Source organism: Drosophila busckii, chromosome 2R (genome assembly GCF_011750605.1).
Source record: "Drosophila busckii strain San Diego stock center, stock number 13000-0081.31 chromosome 2R, ASM1175060v1, whole genome shotgun sequence".
NCBI lineage: Eukaryota > Metazoa > Arthropoda > Insecta > Diptera > Drosophilidae > Drosophila > Drosophila busckii.
The window spans coordinates 8,520,397-8,541,294 of NC_046605.1; the positions used below are offsets into that span (position 1 = coordinate 8,520,397).

General features: G+C 37.3%; 9 protein-coding genes and 1 long non-coding RNA gene across 13 annotated transcripts in view; 5 read left to right on the forward strand and 5 right to left on the reverse strand.

Annotated features, from left to right (window-relative positions):
- LOC108596824 (myosin-M heavy chain) overlaps window positions 1-6,141 on the reverse strand; it is a 70,409-nt gene extending 64,268 nt beyond the window's left edge. Inside the window, exon 1 of one of the 2 annotated variants that reach the window (XM_017982940.2) lies at window positions 5,312-6,130. In XM_017982940.2, coding sequence (XP_017838429.1) covers window positions 5,312-5,354 — 43 coding nt within the window. In that variant the 5' untranslated portion in view covers window positions 5,355-6,130. Of the gene's footprint in view, window positions 1-5,311 lie in introns of both variants that reach the window. The other variant, XM_017982941.1, reaches the window with a different exon arrangement.
- A 407-nt stretch (window positions 6,142-6,548) lies between these two features.
- On the reverse strand, window positions 6,549-7,152 carry LOC108595925. The gene is made up of 3 exons (XR_001915023.2): window positions 7,061-7,152; window positions 6,863-7,001; window positions 6,549-6,794 (listed from the first exon to the last, which is right to left on the reverse strand). It is a non-coding gene; the product is annotated as an uncharacterized LOC108595925 (long non-coding RNA).
- A 517-nt stretch (window positions 7,153-7,669) lies between these two features.
- Window positions 7,670-8,780, forward strand: LOC108594823 (probable inactive tRNA-specific adenosine deaminase-like protein 3). Its single transcript, XM_017979960.1, has 2 exons — window positions 7,670-8,237; window positions 8,289-8,780. The coding sequence occupies exons 1-2, from the start codon at window positions 7,670-7,672 to the stop codon at window positions 8,759-8,761; spliced, it is 1,041 nt and encodes a 346-aa protein (XP_017835449.1). The 3' UTR covers window positions 8,762-8,780.
- LOC108595546 (28S ribosomal protein S28, mitochondrial) lies at window positions 8,748-9,575 on the reverse strand. Its single transcript, XM_017980805.2, has 3 exons — window positions 9,244-9,575; window positions 9,063-9,184; window positions 8,748-9,001 (listed from the first exon to the last, which is right to left on the reverse strand). The coding sequence occupies exons 1-3, from the start codon at window positions 9,523-9,525 to the stop codon at window positions 8,803-8,805; spliced, it is 603 nt and encodes a 200-aa protein (XP_017836294.1). The 5' UTR covers window positions 9,526-9,575; the 3' UTR covers window positions 8,748-8,802.
- A 105-nt stretch (window positions 9,576-9,680) lies between these two features.
- LOC108595853 (protein FAM136A) lies at window positions 9,681-10,386 on the forward strand. The gene is made up of 3 exons (XM_017981144.2): window positions 9,681-9,831; window positions 9,890-10,054; window positions 10,115-10,386. Exons 1-3 carry the CDS (start codon window positions 9,745-9,747, stop codon window positions 10,301-10,303), a joined length of 441 nt encoding a protein of 146 aa, XP_017836633.1. The 5' UTR covers window positions 9,681-9,744; the 3' UTR covers window positions 10,304-10,386.
- Window positions 10,387-10,429: 43 nt separating this feature from the next.
- On the forward strand, window positions 10,430-11,254 carry LOC108595816 (protein FAM136A). 2 transcript variants are annotated; one of them, XR_001915014.2, is made up of 4 exons: window positions 10,430-10,590; window positions 10,642-10,806; window positions 10,861-11,120; window positions 11,172-11,254. XR_001915014.2 is itself a non-coding variant. In XM_017981106.2 (3 exons), exons 1-3 carry the CDS (start codon window positions 10,504-10,506, stop codon window positions 11,065-11,067), a joined length of 459 nt encoding a protein of 152 aa, XP_017836595.1. In that variant the 5' UTR covers window positions 10,430-10,503; the 3' UTR covers window positions 11,068-11,154. The 2 variants fall into 2 exon arrangements, 1 of the variants encoding a protein (XP_017836595.1); XM_017981106.2 differs by lacking the exon at window positions 11,172-11,254 and having other exon boundaries at window positions 10,861-11,154.
- Window positions 11,255-11,413: 159 nt separating this feature from the next.
- On the reverse strand, window positions 11,414-12,525 carry LOC108595652 (cysteine dioxygenase type 1). Its single transcript, XM_017980926.1, has 3 exons — window positions 12,406-12,525; window positions 11,790-12,336; window positions 11,414-11,727 (listed from the first exon to the last, which is right to left on the reverse strand). The coding sequence occupies exons 2-3, from the start codon at window positions 12,313-12,315 to the stop codon at window positions 11,549-11,551; spliced, it is 705 nt and encodes a 234-aa protein (XP_017836415.1). The 5' UTR covers window positions 12,316-12,336; window positions 12,406-12,525; the 3' UTR covers window positions 11,414-11,548.
- Window positions 12,526-14,460: 1,935 nt separating this feature from the next.
- Window positions 14,461-19,452, reverse strand: LOC108597293 (ubiquitin-like modifier-activating enzyme ATG7). Its single transcript, XM_017983771.2, has 9 exons — window positions 19,215-19,452; window positions 18,641-19,162; window positions 18,387-18,590; window positions 18,186-18,330; window positions 17,783-18,130; window positions 17,551-17,718; window positions 14,829-15,110; window positions 14,641-14,757; window positions 14,461-14,581 (listed from the first exon to the last, which is right to left on the reverse strand). The coding sequence occupies exons 1-9, from the start codon at window positions 19,403-19,405 to the stop codon at window positions 14,528-14,530; spliced, it is 2,031 nt and encodes a 676-aa protein (XP_017839260.1). The 5' UTR covers window positions 19,406-19,452; the 3' UTR covers window positions 14,461-14,527.
- LOC108597294 (32 kDa beta-galactoside-binding lectin) lies at window positions 15,880-17,544 on the forward strand. Of its 2 annotated transcripts, XM_017983772.2 has the most exons (4): window positions 15,880-16,084; window positions 16,382-16,463; window positions 16,569-17,156; window positions 17,217-17,544. In XM_017983772.2, exons 1-4 carry the CDS (start codon window positions 16,063-16,065, stop codon window positions 17,500-17,502), a joined length of 978 nt encoding a protein of 325 aa, XP_017839261.1. In that variant the 5' UTR covers window positions 15,880-16,062; the 3' UTR covers window positions 17,503-17,544. The 2 variants fall into 2 exon arrangements, with proteins under 2 accessions (XP_017839261.1, XP_017839262.1); XM_017983773.2 differs by having other exon boundaries at window positions 15,882-16,463.
- Window positions 19,453-19,626: 174 nt separating the features above from the next.
- On the forward strand, window positions 19,627-20,789 carry LOC108597295 (proteasome subunit alpha type-4). Its single transcript, XM_017983774.1, has 3 exons — window positions 19,627-19,681; window positions 19,818-20,023; window positions 20,083-20,789. The coding sequence occupies exons 1-3, from the start codon at window positions 19,679-19,681 to the stop codon at window positions 20,660-20,662; spliced, it is 789 nt and encodes a 262-aa protein (XP_017839263.1). The 5' UTR covers window positions 19,627-19,678; the 3' UTR covers window positions 20,663-20,789.
- The last annotated feature ends 109 nt before the right edge of the window (window positions 20,790-20,898 follow it).

Consider the following 20,898-nt stretch of genomic DNA (forward strand, 5'->3'; position numbering starts at 1 on the left):
CACTTTCCAGTCCAGTGAAATGGAAAGGCATGCAGCGGAGACAAATGGCAGATGTAGCAGCCGCTCGTTGCCCAAATTGACAAACAGCAGCAACGGCGATCGCATGAAAAATAACTTTCACTAGAAACTGAAAACCGACAAAACCAAACTAAGCAGCAAAGCTGATAACAAAGCAACAATACAATACAAAAAAAAAATGTATTGGACAGCGAGTGAGACTGAGTCTGAGTTACAATCTCAGTTGCATTCGTTGTTGAGTCACGTCTCAGCAGATTTCCCAACTCTGCCACCCACTACACCCCCCCGCCCAGTCTGTCACTCTGTGGTTCTAAGCTGAGCTTAAGTGCACACGCCCGCCCCCGCGCAACTTATTCGCAGCCCGGGGTAGGCGTTAACTGTCTAAGCAAAATGCCATTTCGCCAAAGGAAGTTATAAATTTTGCAGCCAAATAGAATTGTGAGGCAACAAAGCTGCCACACGAGTGAGAGGAGTGGGGAGTGCAGTTGATGCCGCAAAAGCGTTCATTAAATTCAAAAGTCCCCCATAACTTACGACATCAGCAGGCATTAGTAATAACAATAACAACAACAACAGTTACTATAGTTCAAAGTATTCTAAGAGCAACAAAAGTTGAGCAGCACTTGCGCATATCCTATAAAAAAAAGCAGCATTAAAATATATAAAAAGTATTTTTTAATTTTTGTAGCATATAAATCAATTTACTAAAAATAAATGTTAAAATATTTTGACAAAAAAATACAAGATTTCAAACGCACTAACTAATTTAAAAGAAATGAAATTGTATATATTTTTTATTTAATGCCAAACATTGCAAGTTAAAGCTTAAAGAAATTTATTTAAAAAAATTTAAATGTAATTAAATATTTAAAATTAAATGCACTTTAAAAAGTAAAAGAAATTTATTTTAAATAATTAATTGAATAAAAAATAATACTGGCGTGTGCTTAAACCATTAAAAAGAAATTTATTTTTTAAAAAATTTAAATGTAATTAAATATTTAAAATTAAATGCACTTTAAAAAGTAAAAGAAAAAAATGTATTATATTTTATACAAAATTTACTAGAAATAAGCATTTCAAATTCCAGGCAGATCTGGGTTATTGATAATACAGCTAGCTATATATCAAAATGTCTCAAGAGCATTCTCTTTAAAAAGAAACAATAACTCAAAAATAGTTTTAGATTGCATTTAATTAATTTTAAGAAATGAATAGAAGTTTTTTATAAATTTCTAGCTAACTAGCTTCAACTTTCTATTTTTTAGTAATATATGTTTTATACTAAAACAACAAACTTTCTAACGCTTGCAGCAAAGTAACTAATTAAAAGTAGTTATTTATTTAGTCACACACCTTAAACTTTATTTATCATATGCATAAGCAAACATAATCTGTAACATGATCACTTAAAACAAAACACAAGCCAAGCAATTCCATCAAACCCCATTGGGAACAAATCGCGCTGCATAAATCTGAGAGCTTGTCTGAGAAGCTATTGAAGCTTCATTGAGAAAAAGGCAACAACAACAAGTCGAAACGTTGTGCGTGTTAAAGTTTTACGACCTTCTCTGCAAGACGCCCACCTAACTAAATGAGGAGTAGTGCGTACACTGAGCGAAACTGCAACGCCGACTCACAGCCCACACACAAAGCATCTTGAAGCAAGCTCATGAGGCAGCTAAGCGCATTAGGGTGCAACGTGCTGAAAAAATTTACAAAATGGTATAGCAAAATTCTAAGCGTAAGTGCCAAAATACGCTTTAAATAAAAATTGAAAATAAGCTCAGAATATTAAAGTATATTACAGCTTAAAATATTATGACAATTAAAGATAAAAAAATCAAATATTTGTTATAATAATCAGGGGTTAAGCTTTATTAATTAACAAAATCTATTAATTTGGATTAAAGAAAATTCCCAAAAAAAAATTCAAATATTAACATTCAGTCATTATAAGTTAAATAATAAGAATTTTACATTAAAATCATTAAAGAATAATTCTTATAATTGAACTTATGATGAATGATAACGTTTCCTGGAAAAAAAAACTCCCACCAACAAATTTTTAATTTATATTTATTCTCAGAATTTTTCTTTGATAAGAATGTAAATTTGCTATATTTTGTACAAACAAATTGGCCCACCCTAATGCCTATGAAGGTAAGCTGTTGCAATTAGAAGAATATTCAGTCATTGCGTATTATTGCAACACATTATGAGTTTGGCCAATGAACTTTGTCTGCTTGGGTTGCATGCTTTTGTTTTTTTTTATGTGTCAATTTTCTTGAACTTTTTCAATTAGCTTAATTAAGTCACAATTGGGCAACGGAAATGGGGCGCTGGCAAAAACCTGACCTTCTATAGATCAAGTGGTTTATATATATAACGTGACTTGGTGTAGGGCACGTTATCAAAACAAAAGAGAAATCTTATCAAAGCACAAATAAGCCCACATATTAACCAAAGATTATTACACACAATAAATAGTAAACAACTTACAAAAAGATAGAAGAAGCAAAAAAGGGCCAAGCCACACAAAAAGAAGAAAGAAAGAAGAAAAAGGTTTCTTTTCAGCTCGAAATCAATAAACAAGAGCAACAATATCAAATGAACTCCAGATCTAGAGTTCGGCTCAGTCTTGGAGTTGAGCAAGTCTCGACTCCCGTGGTGTTTGCGGTTTGACAGCAGACACATGCCCCGCTCTCTATCAGGTAGAGAGTTGACTCGAGAGCGTAGAAAGGTAAGTTCAAGTACTGTCTATGACTTTGAACTGTCGTCTGGGCCCCTCAGTTGGTCAATGCGTCCGACACTTGTGTCAACAAGGCAGCCAAATTTTCCACGATTTTCTATTTTCGTTTTTCTGTGACATTTGATCGCGCACCACAAAGTTCAACTCTTGGCATATTGTAAATAGTTAAATACACAAACACATGTGCTAAGTGGCTCTCGGTGTGTGTGTGTGTGTGTGGGTTTGAGCCTAAAACAAGTTGCTGCAACATTTAGTTGCTTTTTCTTCTACTGAAAGTTTTTTAATTTCTCTCATTGCATTTACATTTAAGTTTGGTTCAAATATAGATAAGTCTAAAGATAGTTGTTGACAGCTGGCGTCAGACAGGAAATTGTGACTTAAGTTAACTAAACTAGACAACTTCCTATCGTTATTACGGCTTATGAGCCTCATTATCAGCTGATAAAATAATTATTGCTCATGCTACAGTGAATTCTGGCAAATTGGAAAATGGCAAGTGGATTTTAGACAGAATTAATGTTCAGTAGTGAATACAATAAAATAAAATACAAAAATAATAATTATAATATAATAAATTAAAATACAGAATCGATATTGCAATATAATAAAAATTCTTTAAATGGATTTTTTAAGACAAGATCAATTTCAAAGAAATATCAAATTTCAGAGCTACCCAATCTAAAAAAAAAATTAATTCAATTCTATTCAATACAAATTTAAAAATTTCTTTCTAAATTTAAATTTCTTATAATTCTTTTCTTTATGGAATGTAAGAAAGTTAGACTTACAAATAATACAACCATTTAAAAACTATTTATGCAAATTATTTATGCATAGAATGTTGAAAACATAATTTTCTATAATTTTTCAGTACAAGAACTTTTAATGCAAATTGCTTTTGCAAGCGTTCACTGTACCTATAGTAAAAAATAAAAGTACTGCTCACATAATTGCATGATTAATAAATTATTTATAAACATTAAAGGAAAGTTAAGCTATATTTAAGTTTACAAAGCAGCAGGAAACTTTTCTGCTTTGTCTAATTAAATTATATAAAGTTAAGCAATGGAAATTTTCAATGGAAACTGAAAACAATAAATGCAAATGCAGTCTCAGCAATTACTATTATTAAAATAAAAGCTTTTTACTCACACTGTTACTAAATTATAGCAAAGTGTATATATCTAGATCTAACAATGTGCCTAGACAACAATAAGTTGGCTGTTTGTTATTAGATAAGAGCGCAAACAGCGAAATTGCCATAAGAAAAACTCAATAGGAACAACAAAAGGCAAAACGACATTTGAATTCATATAAAGATATATAATATATACACTTGAGTAAAATGTTTGTATGCGGCAAGGCAAAGTGTGACTAATTGGATTATCAGTGTACAAATTACACTTTGACACTGTGCAGCAAAACACGTGTCACATTAGTGTTAAACGAAATGGGGTCAATCCCTTTCGGGGCGGACATTAACATAATTGTGGCAAATTTCAAGCTGCAGGCAACAATTGTGGGTCTGTCTCTCTCTCAATAGTAATTGAGGTCAGACGCCAAAAATTATGTATTATCATTAAATTTCATTACAAGCAGCCAAAGATAGAGAGAGAGGGAGAGAGAGAGAAAAAATATGCGACGCACGAACCAAAACAAAAAGCAGAATTTAATGCAAAATGCAAAAAATGGAAAACAAAAAAAATAAACCCGTTACAACCAAACGCACTTCACTTCAGTTTACTTCACAGCTTTTTGTACAGTTATAGTGACGATGCCAAAGACTTGAGTCCAATTGACTTTGCCACAAGCAACAAACTTTGCAAAAAACAAAGCCAAGGCTCAGTCTTAGGCATTCTTATGTGTGTGTGTGTGCCTGTGTGTGTGTTGCTGCCTTATTTGGTCAGACAGGAGAGAAGACAAACGAACACTAAAAATGCGTGTACGCCTACCTCACCAAAGCCATCAAGAACTTCTTGCCACAACGCTGTTGTTGCATGGAATGCACACACACACAAACAAACACACACACAGTTTTAACACCAAATAAAGTTGTTCTTAATTGTGCTTGGAAATTTATGGTGATAATAATTTCTTGTAACCCACTTAGAGAAATATCGATATATTCACGAGAATCTTTTATCGCGTGCAAAAATTAGTTCTAAGAATTTTTAAAAAATGGCACTACATATATTTTAATACAGTGCTTTAAGTTCTTAGAATATTTTTAACTTATGCCAATTCTAAAATTAATTTTTTCATAGAATATATATACTTTTGTTCAGCTTGACATTATTATGGATTACCAAATAAACGCATTTTGCTAGCTAGATAAAAGGAAATTACGTCGCAGCTAAGGTTCTTGCACTTCTTATCATTAATTTTATACAAATAAACTAATTTATTGCAGTACCAATCATTTTTTATTGCGGTTGTAATGCTGCCGCTGCGTTGAGTCATCAAAATGTTGCAGCAGCAGCAACAATCAATCTTGCCAACTGTTTTTGGTAGCAAGTGCAATGAACTTCGCTTTTTACTTACCAAAAAAGTCCTCCCAGGTGTCTGAATCGGATTCTATGTCCATCTTTGCTGTTGCTTGCTGCCTGTGGCTGCTGCTGCTGCTCCTGTTGCAAGTTGCAGTTGCCACACAGTTGATTTATGTATGCTTGCCTTCTATGGCGATTTGTTGTTGCGTGTCCAAATTTAGCCAATGGGCAGGTTTTTCCGCAATTTTTCGCACTTGACAGTCACAGTTGGAGCTTAGATACTGTATCTATGGACTGCGCAAATGACTTCACCCGGCATTGTTTAAGCTTTTAGCCATATAGCAAAAAAAATATAAATACACACATAAAGCTTCCAATCGATAAGATAAACACTGCGACGAGCAGCGCTTTTAACTTTAGAGTTTAAACACAATTTAAAGATATGGCGCAGCTCCTTAGACGACGATTGAGGCCTTGCCCGCTATCTTATCATTCCACGCACACACATATAAATGCAACAGCTGTAAAATACACACACACACACGTATACGTACACGCAATTAACTGTTAGCGCTCTTGACGTTTATTTTAATTTAAACATCCAATTGACAGCAGTTCTGAGAATTCGGCGTGACTCAACCGGCTGCTTTAGATTTAACTATGTATTTTTATTTGTTGCTTCTAATTGTGTATTTTTTATCTCACACTTGTTCACCTTTAATTGCAACAAATTGTTGCGCGCGCAGCCGCTGTAAAACACACGCGATCGCAATGTTGACACAACAATCGCACTTTGTTTATATGTTGTTAAACAAAAACAAAAGTTTACGTAGCCAGCGCAACATGCTTCACCGTTTTAACCGTCCGCGACACACGTCCGATCGCCTTGCGCGCTTAAATTGTAATAAGTGCTGGCAGTTTCGCTTTTTCGCCGTCAGCTCTGGCTGCCAACTATCGTCATCGGGTATCGGCAATGCAGTCGTTACCGATCTTATGTCTATTATCTGTATGTCATACGCTTGAAACGAACCTTTGACTCATACTGTTCGGACCAACCTCGAACACGGATCAAACGTTTTTTTAAACGCCTTTTCTGCAATATTTGTGCTTACTTTGCAAAAAAGTTGGCATTGCTGATTGTTATTTACCACTTGCTACTTAATGGGTACAGCTTAACAGCCACTACTACCAAAGCGGGCTAAGCGCTAAGGTGATCGATAAGCAATTCTAGCACTAGGGATGGGTAATGTTGGCGGGCTCTCAAATGGTTCCAAAGAGACTAAAATTTATTTAATTATTTACAATTTTTATATATTTTGCTGATTGTATGCATGCTTTCCAAACTGCTGAGAAACACTGATTCCAATGCTGTTGCTGAACCAAAATCATAAGTCTTTGAATGTATAATAATTTTGTTATTCCCATTATAAGTATGAAATTCAAACTTATTATGCAATAATAAAACTATTTTACTTCTCTCCAGTTTGGGATTTAGGCCTTCCAATACGAAATTTTGATCCAGGCCAAATAGAGCTCCACTAAAATTTGAATAACAAATGTAAGTAGGTGTGTATTAATTTTAACGAAAATTTTTGTTTAGATTTACTCAAGATAAAACCAGATCCCAAAGCTAAATGAACGGGATTAGCTTCTATCAATATGAACCAAATCAGTATGCCTATTCCAAGACAAATGACAAACAAGCCGACTATAAATGATATGAGAACCATACAAAAGCAGCGAGGCTAAAGTAAGTATTAAATTAAATACTTTTAGTCAATCCATTTATTTATTTATTACATACGTATATGATTCCAGCAAACAACATAAGCCTATCAATCAATAATGATGCGCCAAAACCTAAAGCCAAAATGGCCCAAAGAGATTTACCAATTACTATAGCCAGAAGTGAAATTATTAGAACCAAAATGCAAAACGCGAAGCCAATAACGCCAAGTATTAGACAGCCATAATAAAGATGCATACAACACAGAAAATTTTTTAAATAAAACTTCATTTTTTATTTACATTTAAAATTTTGAGCGACGCCTACGTCTGTAAATTCTATTATACGTGCTTTTAAATTAAGAGCAACAACGATTACTCATGTTTAAATTCGAATCCAATTGGCGGTACTTTAAGGAGACAAGTTGGCAGCTCCGCATAGAGCCAATCCCTATCAGCAAGATAAATCGAACGACCTCCACACTATTGTATTCTTAAAATAAATTTTTACAGTAGATCATAATTAAGTTATTTAAGTTATTTAAGTGGTAATATCAATTAATATAAGTTTTTGCTTTATAAAAATACCAATGCATTGTTATGTACAATAATATCGATATCGTGAAAAATACTAGTCGATATTGTATATTTTGATATATTATTAAAAGCTTCATTTACTACCAAAACAATGGACGTTTTATTAACGCCAGCAACAAAACGCATTAAAACTGACAATTTTGACATAAAAGCTGTGTTATCAGATGAGTTTAAGAAGGAAATAACATTAATAAAGGCCTACAGCTGCCGTTTGGAGCGTCAGCAGCTGGAGCACAGTTTAAAAGAGCTTGCAACCAAGTTGCCACATTTCCAGCACTTAAAGCGCGTACATGACAGCAATGTGCTAATATGCCCCACAAAGGATATACAACATACACTAGAGCAGCATCTGCAACAGCATAATATTACAGAAGAGGTACTCCAGACGCTTTGTAAGAATGTAAAGGAAGTAGAAGTGCCGGCAAGCTGGCCAAGACTGCGCGTGCAATATGAGGAAATGTTGCCCTATTGGCCTGTCAAGTTTCATCCCAACAAATATATGGAATCGCTGCACAATGGCACGAATTTCAGCAGTGCCGAGAGACAATTTCATAGACGCATGGCGCAGCTGCTGCGTAGTTTGTCCAGCGATTTAAATAAAGATGGCAATATGGGCATATGTGTGGATCCTAGAGGATCAAGCATAGTAGCCATAGCAGGTAAGCTGAGCCAGCCCATTTCTAGACTATACTAAATCCTCTCCTTTTTAGGTAGCCAACCAGAGGCACTGCCGCATGAACATTGTGTAATGTGGCTGGTGGATCATGTGGCACGTAGTCAGGGTGGCGGTGCCTGGGAATCAACGCAGACATTTTCTTCGGAGCCCACAGAGCTGGGTGTGCCGCAGTCATATAAGGATTATATACAACAACAGCAGGATTTTCAAGACTTACGAATAGGCGCCGAGCTGCCCAGAAATTGTCAAAGCTTGCAGGAGTTGGAACAAGAACAAAGTGCAGCCAATAATCTGTCAAAATACGGTCCTTATTTGTGCACCGGCTATGATGTCTACCTGCTGCGTGAACCTTGTCTCATGTGTGCCATGGCTTTGGTGCACAGTCGTGTGCGTCGAATTTTCTTTTTGGACTGCTGCAAAAATGGTGCCTTAATTAGTTGCTTCAAGCTGCATACCATAAAGGAGCTGAATCATCACTATGAAGTCTTCCACATAATTTTAACTTAACAAAAAGCACTTTGTTTAATGCACATTAGAATACAATTACTTTATAACAAACTTTCCATGCTGGGCGCAGTGAACGTGCTCTTGGTTTCTCTGGGCGCTTGACTCGTGGGCGAATTAATTAGGCCCAGCAAGTGGCAGTCGGCTTCCAAGATGGTTATATCCTTGCTGGAGCCCAAAAACTTGGTAGACAATTCCAGATCCTTGACGCGCAGACGCACACGAGCACCACGCACATAGTCGCTGAGAAGCAAATTTTCAATTTTAACATAAAAACAGGATTGGTGTACTCTTGAAGACTCACCTCCCATTGCGTTGGGGTCTCGTGCAAACGCAGTGAAACTTCCAGCCAAAGTCTATGTAAAGATCATCACCTACCACATGAAAGATTTTGCCGCTTACCACCTTGCCCTCCGCAGCACCCAACTGGAGCAAGAGAGAGATTACATAAACAAAAGCTGACAAAGTCTGCTCTAAGCACTTACGTCTGTGAACTTGGAGTTGCGTAGCAGTGAGGCAAAGCTTTGATTGTCCAAAGGCTGCTCCGCAGGTGCTGCTGGTGCTGTATACTTTTCAAATGCACGTGCAAAACCGCCTTTGTTGTCAACCTCAGGCAACTGTTCCTCTGCCGCACTATTGACAATGTTGTTGTCACTTGTTGTTTCCTTATTGCTGCCGGACAGTCTATTTGCAACACTTAAGTGACGACTTGCACTATAAGCATGCGTGCTGAGCGCAACTCTGCTTAATTTGTGTAGCAAGGACATTTTTTTAAGTTAAAAAATTACAAAATTGCAAAGTGACTTTTATTAGTAATGATAGCAAAACAGCTGTTCTAAAGCGCAGTATTTCTTTGGTATTTTGGTCTGCTATCGACTAATCTATCGTAGCTTTACACATCACTAAAGCATTACAAAACACGTTGCCGGTGTATTTACATTATTTATTTATTACGAAATCATTATATACTTTTAAAAAATAATAAAATGATACAGGCGCAACGTCAACGTGTGGAGTCCGCGGTAACGGAGCTCATTGATGATATGGACAAGACACATCTGCGGAAGATGCAGGTAAGCTGCTGCCTACAAAAATTCAATTGGTTTGATAATTTGTATGTTTTGTTTCTAGAATGAAATGCATTTGTGTGCGGCCAAATGCTGTCAGGACACAACCTCCAGCGTGGATAACGTGCAGCGATGTGTTGATCGGTGTTCGACGCCCATGACGCGTGCGCAAAACTATGTGCAACACGAGTTAGGAGAATTTCAGGGCAGACTGCAGCGTTGCGTCATGGTAAAAGCTTAAAGCCTAAGTACAATTGGTTGCCAACTACAAAGTTATTTATATTTATAGCAATGCAATGATGATGTTAAAGTTAAAATGCCGGCCAATCCCAATGAGGAGCAAATTAACAAGTTTACCGATCAATTTGAACGCTGTGCCATACAGTGTGTTGATAAACATGTCGGACTTATACCCAGCATGATGAAAACTATGAAGTCTGTGCTATCCAAAGGACCTGAGGGAATACCACAAGTTTAAGTTGCTATGCCCTGCATTTATTATATATCTAATTATTTGTTGAACAAGTTTTATAATGTGGCAATAGAATATACACACTAACAAAAAACTAACTAATCAAGTAAGCTTTTTATTCAGCCAAAAATATTGAAAGATTTGTTTAAGCATATACACATTACTTGTTAACTATTTGATATCTAAATTGTGCTAAAGTTTACATAATGGTGGAACAGCAGAGACGTCGCTTAGAGGTTGCCATAGCCGATATGATTGAAGATATGTATCGCAGTCATTTGCGACGCATGCAGGTAACTAAATAGAAGCTATCTATAACGCTTATGTTGATATATAAAAAATAGTCAATTATGCATCGCTGCGCTGCCAAATGCTGCGATGATGAGCGTGGCAGCTTGGAGTCAGTGCAGAATTGTATAGAGAAGTGTGCTTCCCCCTTGATGGATGCACAAGATTTTCTACAGAATGAGCTGGGACAGTTTCAGAATCATTTGCAGCTGTGTGTTAAGGTGAAAGCCTTGTAGCTTTATCAGCGTAACTTATATTATAATAGTTAATTTTAGGAATGCAATAATGATGCACGCGGTCGTTTGCCCAGTAATCCAAGTGATCGCGAACTTTCACGCTCTAAGAATTTATATGAAAACTGCACGGGCAATTGTGTGGACAAGCATATTAATCTGATACCCAGTCTTATGAAGTCTATAAAGCGCACTTTGGATCGTGGTGTGCCGACGCGTGCTCATCTACGCGATCAGGAGGATGTTTAAGACAAGCCCCCAAAAGCTCAAACCATAACACATGTTTTCTATGTACAACGCAAGTACTTTAAATAAATTAGCTCAATGTTTATATGTTGTGCCATTTTTTCTAGACAGCCAGCTGTAGCACTTGGGGTCAAGGCGTGTTTTTTGATAAGACTACTTAATCGGGAGGTGCTCTATAGAATTCTCTAGGGATTTTTTTCTGAAATCTAACAAAACAAACAAAATTCTAATTTTATTACTTGGCAATAAGGTTCATCAAAATTTTCTAAATGTAAGATCTACCTTTATAGTATAAAGCCAGCTAAAAGCAGTTCTTCGATTTGAAACATGTTTTGATATTAATTTGTGTTTCATTAACATATGTAGATTTTATTCATTTGGCATGCGCTTAGAACTAACCATTAAATTTAATTATGTATACTGTACAACTAAACATAAGGAAACAATTCCGGTTTTTTTTTTTAGCTTAAACTTAGTCTTAACTCTATTGTTCATTCAGTTTGGTGCGCACACCATATTTACTCCAGAAAGTAACCTTGGCAGTGGTTTTCTTGCAGTTTTCCTGAAAAATGCTGCAGCTATCAAAGGGCGGACAATAGAGATGCAGCGAGACTGACGTATCCGCATGACTGGGATTCTCTACGCGATGCAGTCCCAAGTTGTCTATAAAATAAGTAGCAAAGTATTAGCAGTGAATTTCTTTTTCGCAGTCAAATTTGTTATACCATTAATATAGGCCACGTCATTCAAAGCCATAGGCGTTTCTCCCGTTTCCACAAGCTGATCATCCGCTATATTGCCGAGCTGCTCCTCCGTACGATGTGGATACTTGTAGCGCTTCTCACGCAGATCTCCCTTGAGCATTTTCATAAAACAATGCGAGTCGGCATGGTCATGGACAGAGGAGCTAACGCCTTCACCCCAACAGAGTATCAGCAGATTAAAGCGGCCATTTCCGAAATCAACCAGATTTCTCGTATATTTATAACGATCAAATTTAGCATATTTACGCCATTCCTTAGGATTCGACTTATAGCTCAGCATTATGTGATTTACCATTTCGATATTCACATAGTTGGTATCGAATTCTCTATGCAGTGCCGTTATTAAATCCGTTAGCGAGTCGATTACAGGGCCATATTTGAGTGGCTTCTCCAGCGCCGTATAATATTGTGTTGCTTGACGTAAATACTTTTCCTGATCGATTTGTTCCGTTTCCGTTTCGATGGCATCAATTTTGGATAATGACATTTTACAAAGGCTGTGATTAACCTTTCAAATAAATTCGAATTAAAAAATTATAGCACTGCGAATAATTTGAAATCTATACTAGTTGCTTACTTCTTGATTGATTTAAATTAATTACGACTAAACTAAATGCAGCTGATAATTCAATATCAGTATTTCAATAAGCGTTGCGACCGATCTTCGAACCACTTAACTCGACGTACAGATTACAAATGCTGCTACCCGCCAATATACCCGAGATTTTTCTATATAAATTGCATACCTCTTATTAGATTTTTTTGTATATATACACATGTATGCGTGTTTTTTTGTATATAGGACTTTTTGCGCAAGTCGGAAAAACGTAAAAACAATAACAATGTCTTGGCTTATCAATAATAGATTTGTCTATATAATATATGACATATGCACATATATATTAAATTAATAAAGCTCGTATGTTGCCAGGAGCGTAACATTTGCACATCAGCAAACTCCGAAAGCGTTTTAGGCAAGTGATTAACCATTGACGACCCAAAATTCGACTGATAAGAACTAAACTCATCTATGAGCATGCTATAGCTTTTTAGAAATTACAAAATATTCAAATTGTTTGGGATTTTCAAATTAACTGATAATAGTATTACGTCAATGTTTGATTGTTTTTGAAAAGTAAGTAATTAAACATAGTAAAAATAAAAAATAGCTGCATTAAAATAAACAAATAACTGTTAATATTTGCAAAACATTTATAGACATGTGTAAGGCTTTGAATAATTAAAATTACTAAAAGATTACATTCTATTTATATAAGCAAATAAATTATGCAAATGCAATAAACTTGTAAATAATAAATTTGTTCTTGTGTTTTGTAACCATTTGACATTAGAGGCTAGAATACAATTCATTGATAATGAAATAGCTAAAGCTATCAATTTTGTTTCAAAAATGCTTAAGCCGGAAGTTATAAAATTTAGTAGAAGTGCGTAGAAAGGCTTAAGCTCAGAATTATATTTAAATTTAAAACATTGACAAAATGAAAGAAATTTGTGGTTTGAACATAGGCTTATAAACTATTATTAAATAATGTCACAACTGTTTTTTTTAACTGCACTACTAACGTTGCGCATGCGCAAGAGAGAGGGAGAGAGCGAGAGAGGTTTGAAAGCAATTGCTTAAGGTTTTAAAAACTTGGCGCACAACTTTCGTAACTGGTTATAGGGCTAATAATAACAAACAATAAAACACGCTTGCACTGCATTGGACAAACAAAGAGTAAACAATGGCCACTGGTACTTACCATTTTTAAAAAGTGTTATTTGAGCAATTAAATAAGCAACGCAAGTTAATAAAATTGTTTACTAGAAATTTGTGCTGCAGTTTGTCGCTGCAGTCTTTACCAACTGTTGACGCGTTCGAGACGTTTGTGTGGCCGCTTTGGGCATCTTTCACCAATTTATGGGAACTGCAAAACCTCAAACTTTTCACTTAAAACGCAATTTGAGTGAAATGCGCTGGACTCGAATGGCATTTTGAGCGCATTTCGCAGGTAAGCGTGTCGATCGGATCGCTTTTGTTTTGTTTGCTTACTTCTCTTCTCTGCTCTGCTCTGCTCTTTCTAGCCATCGGGCAGCTCACCTGTTGGCAATTAACGCCGTTCGTTTGTCGTTGTCAGTCGCCGTGGACTAGGCATACATAATTATATTTTGTCTTTCGTTAGTTTTTTGCAGAGAGTTCGAGAGTTTTTCGAGTCGCCGCCTTAGGGTTCACCATAAATTTAGCCTGGCTGCCATGTGTGTCAAGTGTCGCCTTTGGCTATAGTTGATAATGGCTATCTAGTCTCAATTTTGACTCAACTTTCTACAGCCTAATCTCAAGTTCACTCAACTTTGAACCAATACACACAGTTCTAAGAAAAAAATCTACGTGTATTATTATTTTGAAACAATAAATACAAAAAAACAGCATTGTCGTCATATAATTCTGAAACAAATTCAAAAATATTTGTTTATAGGTTTCTGAACCGCTAGCATAAGCTATATGCTTATCGCTATGTAAGACGCATCTTTATTTATTAAAACATTAGTATGCCAACATAATTTATGACGCATATTTATTTTCAATGCAATACAAATTAATTACAATTATTCCATGAGTAGATTGTACATTTACATTTTACATACTTTGCACTTTTAAGCTTAAATGCAATTTTTCCAAAAGCATTGCCAAATTTTGTTTAATCTTCAGCTTCATCGGACATATCGAACTGCTCATCATCAAAGTCTATAATCTGTGAACAATTAAACAACAATTAGCTACAAATAAATCAATTATTTACGCATAACCTACCTCACTATCAAGCCGCTTAAATTCCGAAATGCCTGTCAAATCCTCCAGATATTTGGCCGTCTCGAATGTTTTGAATAGAAAGGCATGACCCTCGCTGCGATAAGCAGCCAGCACGCGCTACATTAAAAGAAACAAAACAGTTGATTGGTTGATAATCTGGTTAAAGTTAATCTCAAATAGTTTGTTACCTCCGAGCAGGCAATACACTGTGCAAATTTCTGTGTAGCTGGCAAAATGTTTTCATAGTTGCACAGCATGCCGCGTATGGAATGCGGCAAGATGCCCAACATGCCCTCAGGTATTTGCGACTCTTGAGCTGCTTGACGTTGAGCGTAGTAGGCGGGCGCCAGTTCGCGTTGAGGATGCTGCAGCAGTGCCACCAAAAGCTCCACAGCGTAGCTGGCGGCGATGTTAGAGACGCCGGGACGGGTGACAGTGCATTGTTGATCCAAAGTGCGATCTTTGAGCGACTGCAAATAAACAGAATGAACAAAAGCTTTTAAGCTTGCATATCAAGCAATTTAAATCGAATTAACAAAAACTATAGGCATGACAAAATTTGAATACTCTGCAAATTTGGAGTGACAACTTGAACTCGAAATATTTTTTCAATTAAACATTCTTTTATGTTCAGAAACTTTTCAAGCTGCTAAAACTTAGGATTGACTTTAATTATATTTTAAAAAATTTTTGTTAAAAATATTTTACAAATTCAATTCATGAAGCGACCACAGAATTGTATTTACTTAATATTATTTTTAAAATTTTTTCCATGAAAATATTTTTCAATCAAAGACTTCTTAGAAAATTTTCACTTAGCGTCTGAATTAACGTCTGTCGATTTAATTATCTTTTAAGAAATTTGTTTTAAAAATATTTCATGTCTATTAAAATTCAACTTGATGAAATGAAGCTCAACGAGCACAGAATTGTATTAATATTCTTATTATTTTTAAATTTATAATATATTTCTGTTTAAATGCATTCCATGAAACTTTACGAGCATAGAGATGTATTTATTAGCTTTAAATATATTTTGAATATATAAAAATTAGATATATTAAATACAATAATTACTTTAAATGAACTTAAAACAAAACTTGCTAGAGACCTAAAGACTTTTTAACTCTTTTTGTATTTAAGAAAATAAATCAGCAAGTATATAAACAATTTTTATACCATTTACAATGCATTATAAAGTGCATTAACTCGCTGTTAGAGCAAAATTTCCCTAAGTTTGAAAAAACAGGCGATAAAATGGGTAAAGAGCTTTCTGGGCGAGCTTTAGTTGCGCTTTGCAGCGTCAACAAATGAAGCTGCAGTTAGCTTTAGCCTACAGCAGCAGCTTGTAATTATATCAGCTGAGCAACAACAAAATACAAAGTATAATCTACATAGTATATATACAAACAATTGGCAACGATGCCGCCTACGACTTTTCTGGGTAAGAGCAGCAAACCAAACGTAGGGAGAGCGCGTGAAAAAGTAAACAGTGAAAACGAAATATTAAAAGTTTAGGTACTACAATTAGTTAAATACTAATACTAACAAAGCAGTGGGAGCACAGTTGTATTTGAGCGCTCTCAGCTTCGTGGCCGCGTTGCTGATTAGATAAAAAATATGTTTTGTAATGAACGTTCCAAAGAAACATTTGATATTGAACGCTCAACGTGTGAAAAGCGACAAAACAAAACAATCTTTAAAGTAAAACAATAAATTTAACAATTAAATATGCTAACAGAATATGCTGGAAATCTGTCACATCCGCTGGAGTTTGGGCATGTGCTGGAAATTGTGGCCAAGACCATAGATGGCGCAGCCAGGTGAATAATAAAATATAATTTGATTTTAAGCAAACATGACTAAGTGACTTGTTCATCGGGGCTTGGCCTTATCGCTGCCTTATCAATTGCTAAACCATTTGCCAGATTCCACATAAACCTGTGCAGCGCCAAGACTGCGGTGAATCCCGAGGCGGACATTGGTTTACGTTTCAGCTGTTACTTTCGCACAGATCAAATAGTGCGCAATGCACGCATCAATGGCGTCTGGGGTGAGGAGGAGAACCAAGTGATGGACAGTCATACGCTGCCCAATCCCATTGTGAGCGGTGAATTCTTTATGGTCTATATATTAGCCTGCGAGGATTGCTTTCATATATCCATTAATAGCAGAGAGTTTTGCAAATTCTATTATCGCTTGCCTTTGGGCGCTATACGCGCCGTCGAAATCCGCGATCAAATACAAGTCATAAAGCAAGTGGATCATCGCACGATTTACCCTAATCCATGGCCAGCGGTACATGCATCGGATTACTTTAAGGCATTTAGCAATGATCAGCCCATACTCTTTAGTCCGGGTCATGTTATTGTTATAACGGCACGTTGCTTTGCCAATCAACGTGGTCAGTTTATCATCAAATTTATGGATTCGGATACAAAGCGCGAGGAGCTGCACTTTAGCGTTCGATTCGATGAGAACGTTGTGGTGCGCAATACAATGAACAAGAATTTTGAGTAAGTCTACTAATTATATACAATGTGTCCAGTTTAAAATGGTATACTTCTTGCCTAAAGCTTTGGCACCGAAGAACGTCACGGCGGTTTTCCTTTCAAGTTCAATCAACAATTCAAACTGGCTTTGGCTTTTACGGAACGCGAAGTGCTCACCGCTGTGGATGGCTATAATTTCTTTAGTTACGCCTGGCGTACACCCAGTGCCATGATGAACTTAGTGGGCTTTAAGGTGACTACAATAAATGGACTCGTTATACAAATAACTGGTGTGGATCACATGCAAACCGGCGATCCAACTTGTGCAGCATTTGAGAAATATTCACGACATGACTACGAGTGTGCATAACTAAATTAAATCAAGGCTGAAAATAAAACCTTAAATACATTTACTTACATTACCAGGCGCTGTTACATCATTGCAGAAATAGCAGCCAAGCTGTTGGCCGCCAATGCATTTGAGTCCAGCAATTTCAGCATCAACAGCTGCTGACTCCATTGAGCTTTGGTGCCCATGACGCATGACTAAATAACTATCAAAGCCCAGCGCAGCATTGATGACAATCTATACAAAAAAATAAACTTATTACATTTAAAACTGGAAATTATTGCTTAGCATTGGCTGAGACCTTTTCATGCGCTGCACCCAGCAGCGTGGGCAGCCAGCGACTCTCACGTGAATCCGTCAGCAGAAAGATAACATCATGCGCCTGCACTTGTTGCTCAATCAGCGTTAAATGCGCTACAGTTAGCTCACGCAGCGAATCTCCTATAGTATGTCCTGGCATGGGTATTTCCAGCACATGTCCTTGGGTTATAGCATTCGGATTGATCTCCAGCAGACGTGCTGCAGCTGTGGTGGCTTTCATGCGATTGCCTGCCACAGCATCAGCGTGTGTATAAAGACTCTGACGCACAGGATTGGAGTAGCCCACTTTGCCATTGTCCAGTAGTGTTATGTGCTTAAAGCCCCAAGACTGCAGGTAAAAGCTAATTAGTTGAAACTCATGGCATTAACTAAGTAGCTCAAACCAGCAAATTGCGTGCCACTGCGCAGCCCAACGTGCCGGCGCCAAAGAGTAAACACTTTGTCTGCGCCATTGTTTCCAAATTTAAATCTGGCACCAGACGCCACTTCATTAGCTTTAAGTTCAAGTTAACCGAATTCTCCGCCAGTCTGCAAGTTATACAATTAACAATTTCATTTATAGTTGCTATAGTAGTGACACTAACTTGGCTGCATCCATGCTGTCGCGCATGTTTGCCATGCGCGGTCCCAGCTTGCCATTGCGATTCAGTTCCCAGCCAACGAACTGCACTTGTTCACAGTCGCACGTCTCGGCTTGCAGCACCTGCCATAATAAACTATTGTCCGGTTGCTGTTGCTGATCATAGCGTACGCCTAGAAATTTAAGCGGCTGTCCCACCAGCTTGGGGCTAAAAATATTATTAGTAAACATTTTATAACTTGCTGTAGCTTAACTTACTTTTGTTGCAACAGCAGCGCCACATAGTTACGCATTAACCAGGCTGGCTGCTCATACTCGCTGGGATCTGCAAAGCAGTAAATATAATGCTCCGACTCTGACGCTTCAAATTCATGCAGGCTGCGGGTTTCATACAGCTGCTGTGCCTCATTTGCATACAAGATAAAGTAGTTTTGCTGCTCGATAGCTCGCGTTTTTATAGCTGTTGAAATTTCTACATTTCTTGGCAGATCTTTTAGACGCTGCGCTGGGCTTAGCAACTGCAAAGTGGGTGTTAGCGCACAGGGAAATGCAAACCAGTAGTAAAAGCTATGGCACTTGAGGTCGGCAAATGACAACACAAAGAAACGCGTCAACAAGCTGGCGTCGTTCAGCGCACGTCCGCTGCTCATATCAGCCAGCAGTTGTTTGCCCTCATCAGCCAGCAGCGCCGCCTTGTCTAGGGCTTTGAACTCCTCTATGGTGTTTTTATTATAAATATGTCCCACGGCTGCATGGCTAAATTTCGGTGTCTGCGCGGTGCTATAGCATAAATTAGATTAGCTATAATTACAGCAAAAATCAATATGTATACCTATTGTATGCAGCGTAGTCCACCTCCAGCAAACAACCAGAAGCCTTGCGATTGGTATAGTGACCAGATATTTTACGCTTTGTGTCTGTTAGGCGATCGTAATCTAGTTTTAGTTCGGCCAATTTGTGCCAAAATGTAGGCGACACAAAGGACTCAAATGGCGCAAATTGTAAAATATTTGCATTGCTCATGACGCTTAAGTACTCAAAAACTTTTAATAAACAACGTACGCCCTCACACCCACAAAAACAAAACAAACTTAACAGCTGTTAAAGCAGCACTGTTATCGTAACAGCATGCTGTTATGCTCAGTACACTTTGTTGCTGTTCAGCACTTAATCTTGCTGCGCTTTTCAACACTAATTGGGAATGACAAGTATAAATTGCAAAGCAAAGAAATAGCGGCGCCGCATATTAACTTAAATTATTGAAAAACAATTGTTAAATTTCCAAATTGAAACAAAATGGTAAGTTATCTTCATTGCATGGACGCTAATAAACAGCTGCATTCATGAACTTTATGCTGCAAGTTCGACATCACAAATTTGCATGTGCATTTTGCTTCATCATCAGTGTTATTAATTTTTTTGCTGTTCACATTAGGCGCGTCGTTATGATTCCCGCACCACAATATTTTCACCGGAGGGTCGCTTATACCAGGTGGAGTACGCCATGGAGGCCATCTCGCACGCCGGCACCTGTCTGGGCATTTTAGCCGAGGATGGCATTGTGCTGGCCGCCGAATGCCGCAGCACCAACAAGTTGCTAGACAATGCCATTCCATCTGAAAAGATTTACAAACTTAATGAGTAAGTATTATAACATTGAGCACATTGAAGTAACTTTGCTTATACGGTATACCCAATAGTAACATGGTTTGCTCTGTGGCCGGCATTACATCCGATGCGAATGTCTTGACTTCCGAGCTGCGTTTGATTGCACAGCGCTATCAGTTCAGCTATGGCGAGCCTATTCCTTGCGAGCAGCTTGTTTCACATCTGTGCGACATTAAGCAGGCTTATACTCAGTATGGTGGCAAGCGTCCCTTTGGCGTCTCGCTGCTTTACATGGGTTGGGACAACAAATATGGCTACCAGCTGTATCAGTCAGATCCCAGCGGAAACTATGGCGGCTGGAAGGCTACTTGCATTGGAAATAACTTTGGCGCTGCCATTTCTATGTTGAAGCAAGAGCTTGCTGACAAAGAGTCCATTAAGTTGGCAGAGGCCCAGGATTTGGCCATTAAAGTGCTTAGCAAAACTTTGGATACCACAAAACTAACGCCGGAGAAGGTGGAAATGGCTACTTTGCAGCGTGTAAACAACAACACTGTCTACAGTGTGATGCAGCGGCCCGAGGTGGAGAAATTGATTGCGAAATATAACAAACTGGAGGCGGAAGCTGAGGCCGCCAAGAAGGAGAAACAGGCACAGCAATCAAAATCTTAAGGCATTCAAATAATACTCTTGGGTTTTTGCTGGAACTGGTCTATACACACATAACTTGTAATTTTAAATGCATACATATTGAGTTAATTTTTCATATGAGCGTGAAATAAAATTTCAAAATTCTTAAGCGCTTGGACAAGTTGGCAGTTTTAAATTTGAAGCAGCTTGGCAGTACTAAAAATACTGAAAAAATACTAGTTAGCTGCGATACATCGCTAGCTTGAAATTAGACGATT

Coding starts and splice junctions, on each gene's coding strand:
- LOC108595853 (XM_017981144.2), top strand. CDS start 9,745: ATGATACAGGCGCAACGTCAACGTGTGGAGTCCGCGGTAACGGAGCTC. Junction 9,832..9,889: donor CACATCTGCGGAAGATGCAG/GTAAGCTGCTGC, acceptor TTTTGTTTCTAG/AATGAAATGCATTTGTGTGC. Junction 10,055..10,114: donor GACTGCAGCGTTGCGTCATG/GTAAAAGCTTAA, acceptor TTATATTTATAG/CAATGCAATGATGATGTTAA.
- LOC108594823 (XM_017979960.1), top strand. CDS start 7,670: ATGGACGTTTTATTAACGCCAGCAACAAAACGCATTAAAACTGACAAT. Junction 8,238..8,288: donor AAGCATAGTAGCCATAGCAG/GTAAGCTGAGCC, acceptor TCTCCTTTTTAG/GTAGCCAACCAGAGGCACTG.
- LOC108595546 (XM_017980805.2), bottom strand. CDS start 9,525: ATGTCCTTGCTACACAAATTAAGCAGAGTTGCGCTCAGCACGCATGCT. Junction 9,185..9,243: donor GCAACTCCAAGTTCACAGAC/GTAAGTGCTTAG, acceptor CTCTTGCTCCAG/TTGGGTGCTGCGGAGGGCAA. Junction 9,002..9,062: donor AGACCCCAACGCAATGGGAG/GTGAGTCTTCAA, acceptor TTTGCTTCTCAG/CGACTATGTGCGTGGTGCTC.
- LOC108597293 (XM_017983771.2), bottom strand. CDS start 19,405: ATGAGCAATGCAAATATTTTACAATTTGCGCCATTTGAGTCCTTTGTG. Junction 18,331..18,386: donor GACAGCATGGATGCAGCCAA/GTTAGTGTCACT, acceptor TATAACTTGCAG/ACTGGCGGAGAATTCGGTTA. Junction 17,719..17,782: donor TGGGTGCAGCGCATGAAAAG/GTCTCAGCCAAT, acceptor TTTTTTGTATAG/ATTGTCATCAATGCTGCGCT.
- LOC108597295 (XM_017983774.1), top strand. Junction 20,024..20,082: donor AAGATTTACAAACTTAATGA/GTAAGTATTATA, acceptor TATACCCAATAG/TAACATGGTTTGCTCTGTGG.
- LOC108595652 (XM_017980926.1), bottom strand. CDS start 12,315: ATGTCATTATCCAAAATTGATGCCATCGAAACGGAAACGGAACAAATC. Junction 11,728..11,789: donor TGACGTGGCCTATATTAATG/GTATAACAAATT, acceptor CTTATTTTATAG/ACAACTTGGGACTGCATCGC.
- LOC108597294 (XM_017983772.2), top strand. CDS start 16,063: ATGCCGCCTACGACTTTTCTGG. Junction 16,464..16,568: donor ACCATAGATGGCGCAGCCAG/GTGAATAATAAA, acceptor ACCATTTGCCAG/ATTCCACATAAACCTGTGCA. Junction 17,157..17,216: donor ACAATGAACAAGAATTTTGA/GTAAGTCTACTA, acceptor TCTTGCCTAAAG/CTTTGGCACCGAAGAACGTC.
- LOC108595816 (XM_017981106.2), top strand. CDS start 10,504: ATGGTGGAACAGCAGAGACGTCGCTTAGAGGTTGCCATAGCCGATATG. Junction 10,591..10,641: donor GTCATTTGCGACGCATGCAG/GTAACTAAATAG, acceptor TATAAAAAATAG/TCAATTATGCATCGCTGCGC. Junction 10,807..10,860: donor ATTTGCAGCTGTGTGTTAAG/GTGAAAGCCTTG, acceptor AGTTAATTTTAG/GAATGCAATAATGATGCACG.